This window comes from Sinohyriopsis cumingii, unplaced genomic scaffold (genome assembly GCF_028554795.1).
Source record: "Sinohyriopsis cumingii isolate HCF-2022 unplaced genomic scaffold, ASM2855479v2 utg002639l, whole genome shotgun sequence".
In the NCBI taxonomy this organism is placed as follows: Eukaryota; Metazoa; Mollusca; class Bivalvia; order Unionida; family Unionidae; genus Sinohyriopsis; species Sinohyriopsis cumingii.
Genome location: NW_028316264.1, coordinates 49,398 through 57,637, shown reverse-complemented (window position 1 = coordinate 57,637; position 8,240 = coordinate 49,398). Strand labels below are relative to the sequence as shown.

Sequence of the window (8,240 nt, the reverse complement as noted above, 5' to 3'; positions counted from 1 at the left end):
GAAAGATGATTGTCTCTGTTTTATTATTTTACTAACACTGAAAGCTATAGACATGTATGTAATGTTACAAGGTCAACAGAAGGCTATACCGACTCACAATGTTTAATTCCCATGCAAGCTTATGATGACCTCCGCTATTGATTTCCGAAGATGCCAACAATGATTACACCCTATTAACTTTCCATGCAGAACTAGAGCTACCCATAACATTATTTCAATAAAGGGCCTACTGGTGCACACGAAATTTTAATTCCGTAAAGAGACTGTAGTGGCCACTGTAACTACTCTAAATTTAGCGTTTTATCTTCTGCAAAAGACTTATGAATTTATAAACACGTGAACTGTAATGGCCATTGATAGACATTTTCTTCATGAAAATTATTGTGCAGCGATAAATGTATGGAAATTATTATATAAATTAACATTGAAAAGAAGTATAAAAATGGTGACAAATACGAAAATATTAAGGTGACTATTAACTATATATGAAAGCATGCCATTTTTAGTTCCTGATTAACTGCTGATTCAGTGGTACGTTCATGATTCCATACTTCACTAATTGTATAGCGAACTGTTGATTTATAAACTTATGTTTTTTTCAGAAACCATATGATATAATTTCCCTGAGCAATATTATTTTACACCTCAAAACTGCTTAGTTGTTTTGCGATACAAGAAGGCTAACTATGATGACAATATGAAACAATTATCTGATGGACATTTTAGGTCAAGTCAGACAGAATAGTTAATTGCCCAGGTCCTCGAACGTGTGATGTAGAACGATAATAAAGTATAATTGCTATTATTACAACGTAGTGTCTTCTCTGTTTAAACAGATCATGTGATGCACCTATTTTGTTCTAAAGGTCCGATCTGTTTGACGCACATCCACATTGTTTTGCTTTTGTCTTGCATCTAGTATACTGGTATTTATTAAGAGGGATGCACTTTTGGAGTGTCATGTAGTGAAATATGTTACATGTAATTCCAATAGGTGGTCTTTGCACATTTAAGTCTGTTGCAAAACAGTAATTACCGATCCAAACTAACTGTAGTTTATTCACTGCATTGCAAAGTATTGGCATCCAAACGCAGTCTAAATAGATACAAAGAAACATAGAGAGTTTGCACAAACATGGCTTTTAAATCTCTAAAACAACCAAATCATTCATGGGGAACAATATTAGAATGTGTTCTTTTATGCTGACATGTGTATTTAGTGAACAAATGTACCAACATGATAAAAAAATTTTTGCATAAAATCGGCAGAGGTGAAAATTCCAAAAGCAGACATGTTATTGTCACCTTGTTAGTTTGCAGAATGGGGTAATGTGTTTTCAATAGTTTCCTTGTTCATTAACATACATTAATGTTGGTGTCTGCAGCAACTGTTTTGCATATACAGTATGTATAACGTAATGGATCTATTTGTTAATTTCAGATCTGATACTCAGAAACATGGACTAGATAAGAATTTTCATGCACAAGGAAATTGCACTATTTCTTCTATGTTGAAAATAAAACCGCAAGGTCTTTTAAGGTAAGCAAAGGCATGAAACTGGAAATAATATCTTTTAAAATCATTCATGCAGTGCAAAACAAAGGTCGTGGCTACAAAGATGAGTCCTGCATCTAATGAAATGGATCAGCTTGATATGCCTAAAACATTTTACGAGGACTATGGATGTCGCATAAAAGAGATATTGCTCGTCTTGTCCTGAAAATATTTTCATATGAAGGGGTTATGTTTTCATTTATTTTCATTTTTAGAAAGTGTTGGTTGTTGAACAGATAATCGTGAAACTTACCAACACTTGCTTAAAGCTTGAGCAAATAGCCCATCTGAGGGAAGGCTCAGCAACCCATGTTTTCTTTGCAGGTTGCGATATTGTATTAATGAGGGATGCTGTTATACAAAAAACAGGTATCCATGGTGAATGAAGATAGTGTTATATACAATTAAAGCTGTCACCAGCTGCGAATAATGGGAAAAGGCAGAAAAGAACAGAAGGCCGAGTGGTCTAAAGTGCTCACTGTTACGTATCACTGCCATCTTACCACTGTCAGCATGGGTTCGAGTCTCAGGCTTGGCCAAAGTGGGTATGTGAGAAAGATTGCCAGTAGCTTCTCATATGTTGATGGTTCTTTCTGGGCTTTTCCTGGGTTCATCCTCCGCCATTTATACTGGCCATCATGTATCTTGCGCTGAAAAATGGCGTTAAACCTTACAAAAACAACAGCAATAACAATAACAGAATTGGCCATTGCAGGCAAGTGTTGCTGAGCACAGGTTAACCTTTCAAAAGTGTTTTTTTTTGAGAAAATATCATGTACCAGCTAAGAATATAAGTATCGTTGATACTAGTATTATTACAATATATATATATACAAGGTTATGTACACTGTACAACAATCTCATAATTACGTGTATAAATTGTGGGTAGCATAGTGTCTACGTTTATGAATCTGATATATTGAAGTGGATGGAAAAGTGTCTATGCTTATGAATCTGATATATTGCAATGGATGACAAAGCGTCTACGCTTATGAATCTGATATGTTGTAGTGGATGGCAAAGTGTCTACGCTTATGAATCTGATATGTTGTAGTGGGTGGCAAAGTGTCTACGCTTATGAATCTGATATGTTGTAGTGGGTGGCAAAGTGTCTACGCTTATGAATCTGATATGTTGTAGTGGATGGCAAAGTGTCTACGCTTATAAATCTGACATGTTGTAGTGGATGGCAAAGTGTCTACGCTTATGAATCTGATATGTTGTAGTGGATGGCAAAGTGTATACGCTTATGAATCTGATATGTTGTAGTGGATGGAAAAGTGTCTACGCTTATAAATCAGATATGTTGTTGTAGATGGCGAAGTGTCTACGCTTGTGAATCTGATATGTTGTAGTGGATGGCAAAGTGTCTACGCTTATGAATCTGATATATTGTAGTGGATGGCAAAGTGTCTACTATTGAGAATCTGTTATATTGTGGTAGGTGGCATAGTCTCTACGCTTAAGAGACTGATGTAGACTACTTACATGTGTAGATGTCTCCTCACTTAAATGTTGTGTTCGTTGATTGTTCTCAGGGACTCCTAGGGAGGTGTTTTTTTTCCAGCAAGAAAAACAAAACAAAGAAGATGATATTAGCTTTGCCAACAGAACCATGACACTAAATTTTAAATATGGTATTAATTAAACTCTGCAAAAGTTAAAAACTATTATTACATTTGTCTATGAAAACTAGTCTGCTAACAAGAATGTTTTAACAAGTTTCTAGCCTTTTCAAATTTATGCACAATTATGTGGGTTTGGATGGAAAATATAAAATAGAATATGGTACAGCTCAGTATTATTCATGTGCATCTAGATACATGTCAAGTTTTGCCTCTGCAAAATTCAAGTTTACTATATTGATGATACTAACAATTGTATTGAATTGCTCTTTTGTCTTCATATGTTGAGGAAGAGAGGGGTCTCTGAGTAACTCGATTTCCTAGACACTTATGCTCATGGATGACAAACATTCAAACCTTATCAGTATGGCATCCATATGACAATCAGAAAGAGTAATGAAACATGTTTAAGACTACTGCCATATTGGTCATATTGTACTTCAGATCGGCACTAGTTTCATTCAAGACTGACTATATGCCATAAGAATACTGTCAGTGAAATCTACATGCTGATTCAGATGGTTTAGTGATGACAAGGTTTTCAAGATGATATCAGATGGCACCATTTTCATTTAGGACTAACATGACACCAGAAGAAGTCTTCTGGTGAAAAACCCATACTGTGATTTCCACTCGAGAGGAATAGCAATATTAAATTGGGTTTTCAATATGACTGCCATGGAAGCTATAATGGATGTAACATCAGCACTGCTTTCATTATGGCCAACTAGACATCATAGGAAGTTTGTCTAAATCATTGCGAATAAAAGGAGCAAAATTGTTAAGATGGCCCCTGTGGTTTGTTACATTGGCTACGTGACACTGAGCCAATGATCTAGTCAAAGACAAATACATTATAATCATCTATGGGAACTTAAAAATAGCCCAAAATTCATATTGTAAGCCTTAAGATGCATGTTGAAGACTTGGAGGCAACACTAAAGGCCACAGAGAATGCGACAGATGAGGCAATAATAAGAAGCTACGAAAGTCGAAAACAAAGTAAGATTGCCTGAGGTCAGCCAGTCGCTTATTCAAGATAAAGAGTTTGCCAGTACTGATAAAAAATAACATAGAACAAACACTGAATATTTTTATCTAAATACAACCATGAAAGATAATATATTCCCAATTATGAGGGAACTAAACAAATGTCAGTGAATTTTGGTTAGCACAGATACAATTTTTGACAAGTGCCAAAGTTACAAGTATTATGCACTTCATAGGCAAAGACAAAGACAAGGAAACAGTACTTCTTTGTTTTTTCATCATTGTAGGAGAGGGCTACAGACAAAATAAAATATGTGTGGGGCTTGTGGGACACAAATAATTGGCAAAAAAAGCTTGCATACTGCAAAGAGCAAGAACTATCCTCATCTATCATTCATCCCAATTTTAGAGTACTTTGTTTTGGTAATATTCACAAGGATGGCACATGCACAACGAGAAAATACAAAACTCCCTCGATAAATTGCACGCTGGATAAATTGTGAACATATTTATAACAGGCATGAATCTCATAAAATATGCCAAAGGATGTGGCCCTTATTGAAATGGGAAGAAAAGCGTGATTGAAGTTGGTAAATAAAGCTGCAAAAGTTTGCTTGTTGTATCGTTAAAACAAACCTGTGATTTGTGTCTGAAAAATTGGAATCGACATCATGAAATGTACAACTTATCATAGGAACTCATTCTTATAAATTGTTACATTTTCTTTACAATATACATTCTCAGTACACTTTAAATAACAATTTTTGATGTAATTTTGATCAGTGACAATGTCACTAGTGCCTACTAGTGGGAACACTTTAAGGAACAAATGGCCAAAAAAAAACTTTTGTCAATTGGAATTATTGGTTTATTCAATAGATTTTGTTTCTATTTGTGCGTTATCATAATAAATGAGACATGTCATCATGTACCCAAACATAAAGACGTAAATCTATCATCAAATATATGCCCGTGTTTCATTGAGAACCTAATTAACTCCTGTGTTTAAATCTCATATTTGAAGATGTATTTCTTGCATAGTAGCACTCAATTAAAAGCACACCTCTACTGTATTATCGTACTAATTATACCTTTTTTCATGTCAGAGGGAATGGAACATGAAACCATTTTCTCGTCATGCTAATCCTAAATGTGGTTACAGCTGTGTGTTGTGTCAGTTCATTTCCCTTGACCAATTAAACACTGTTATATTATTATTGTGTGGGCAACAATTAATCTGCATTTAATTATCCTAATCAGTCACAAATATAATAAAAAATTTCAAGGAAGGCAATCAAAATGAGTTTCTTTTGAATTCATTGCTTTGTTTAATTGCTAAGGTTCATAATGGAGTAGTGACTTTAAAATTCCTGATGTGGAACTCAGACATCTGCTACATGACGAGAAGCAGCTTCCTTATTACTTGAAATAAAATCATAGTATCAATAGTCCACTAAAAAAACAATTTAGAAAATTAACTTTCAACGTTGATGGTTATTTCACTAAGAGATTTCTGTAATTTATCAATTCAAGGAAGAGTTTTTGTTATGCAAAAGGCAGTGAAATAATGCACAATGTTGCGGAGGAACATAACATTCCACTCGTATATATAATGTGTGAAGTCTCGCAGAGTTATGTTTTCATGGTCTATCAGAAATTGGTTATCTTGGGAATAAGGGCATATATGCTAAAAATAATACCTTCATTAGAAAAAGCTGTTTTGTGAGAATTGTTTACAAACCGATCATAAGATAAGCATTCTTCCATTAAACACTACTCTACACCTACCCCCATTAAATTGTCTTTTCGATGTCTAACCATTAGCGTACCCCATTCTCCATTTGCTTGAGGTCTCTATTTAAGTCTTGCCCTCACTGTTTTGTATGCTGTACATTTTTGGACCGATTGGCACATGAGTGATTTAGGAAGAGGGGTATAGTGCACAATGCACCTGAAAAATCGACTGTAGCTCAGTCACAGGAAATGTATTGCACTGCAGTGGTTCCGGGAAACACTCAACTGCGCATGGGGTGTCGGTAAGTGAAAGATAATAAAAATCATGGATGACAAGAAGGTAGGATTTCGGCTGCTTGGGAGCTATTGTAATCTATGGATCTGAGTCCCCTTTGATATTGTTATAGTAAAGCCGCATCTGCAATTACACCCTAAGACCCTTGTTGGTATCATTATCATAGCAATACCAAGAAAGAGTTTCAGGTCAATGCACACATCTACATCATTTTTCAGGTCCAAGAGGACTTACAACTTGCTCTTAGCAGCCTTGCACTATGAAAAGGCACTAAGTTTGGGGTGATTGGATAATCCTGAATAGATGAGTGGGCGATGTATATGCAGCATCTATTCTTGCATCTCTCCTAGATGTTGTGGCAGCCATTATGTTTTCATCCGTGTATGATTTCTATCCCATCTGACAGCCTCACTAAAACAACCTGGCCACTATGAGGACTGTGAAGTGGGCTCATTGTGCAGTGTGGTAGAAAACATTGAAAATACCCACTGAGCACAACGCCTAACAAGGGCAAGCTGGTAAATGCAAGCGATCTTGGAAAACCAAGTGAAAAAACAGGTGCAACCGTATGTCTAACCTATCAGGAAAGAAGTCTCAAGCGTGCAATTATCCTGAAGAAAACTGATGGTGGTGACATATGCAAGTGTGCCGATTTAAGTTTGGGTTCTAGGCAATGAAAACAAGAGAAAGAACAAGAAGCAGTGTGTGCTTGCTGAAACTAAATGATTTCAAACCTATGAAAAATACTTACCAATTATATTGGCCACAATAAAAATAACACATTCAACCCTTATGAGTTGGCTAGCAAAAATATTTCAGTTAGTCTTCACATTTGGTAGTGCTACGAGTCAACAAGAATGAAGCGTTGATGTTTTGACGTGGTGGTCCCTGGAAGAACTCCAATGGCAACAATGTGGATGCAATTTTAAGTCTTGACATGTACGCCTTCTACCCCGGAAGTAGACTGGGCATAGGCATGGAAGAGAGTGCCCAAATGTTTAAATGTTTCACTGCAAGAGCAATGGGATAACATAGCTTTCTATTTATGGACAACGTATTCAATATTTGGACAGCTGTGAACTTTGGCCGTTGCCCTGAAATGTCATCCAGTTATCACTGTTAAGCTTGACCATCACTGAGAAAATGCTAATAACAATAAGGCTGCTCGCAATGAACGCTTGCTGAAATGGTATATTTCGAATGGGCATGCTTACACACAATGATGAAAGAAACATACCGATGTATGTGTATCTGAATACAAGGAAACTGATCACCTTATCATCAGCATATTCGCAGTGCAAACCACTGCAAGCCCATGGCTCACTGGCTGGATACTAACCAAGGCAGGCTGAAAAATCAAATACACCCCAGCTGGGAAACCATCTTGCTGGTTGGTTCAAGCATGCTTAATCTTAGGAACATCATTAAATACTATGAGCTCACAGTTGCAGTATAAGTAAATATGTGATTCCATGCTAAACTGTATTGACATTAACTTTATGAACATGCTGCCCTCGTTTCCTACTGAACTGCATGGTTGCAAAGGATTATATTGACATCATCCAAGTGCACTGCACATGGCCCTGCTATATGGATGATTTCAATACAATTAGAGTATAAATCTGTCTGATAAGAATGCGCTGCCCTTATATGCAAGAACAGATGTAATGTTCTATCTAACAGCAACATAACATTTTCTCTCGGGGTACAGTTGTGTTTTGTGTTAAGAATCGAAACCTCGCGTCCACTGACAGCACATGAGAATATTTTAAATGCTACATTGAAGGTAAAAATGTAACATTTTAAAAATGTGACTACCTTTTTTATATATTTTGTGTAATAAGCTGTAACATAACCAAAAGTACATCAAAATCAGGCCTAAATTGAACTTATAGGATTAATTGTACAGTTGTAATTAAATATTTCCATTCTGTTCCATTTCCATTATGTTCATGTTTACAGTAGTACTGCCTTATCCATTATATTTTAAATGTGCTGAGGGAAATTCTATTTAAAGGGTTGATATTTATTAATTTTAATA

At 35.9% G+C, this 8,240-nt stretch overlaps 1 protein-coding gene across 1 annotated transcript in view; it reads right to left on the bottom strand.

Annotated features, from left to right (window-relative positions):
• Positions 1-2,971: 2,971 nt before the first annotated feature.
• LOC149770134 (uncharacterized) overlaps positions 2,972-8,240 on the bottom strand; it is a gene marked incomplete at its 5' end in the record, with an annotated part of 52,751 nt that continues 47,482 nt past the window's right edge. The window contains one exon of the mRNA XM_089949345.1: positions 2,972-3,099. Within this exon, the coding sequence (XP_089805471.1) occupies positions 2,972-3,099 (128 nt within the window). The remainder of the gene's footprint in view (positions 3,100-8,240) is intronic.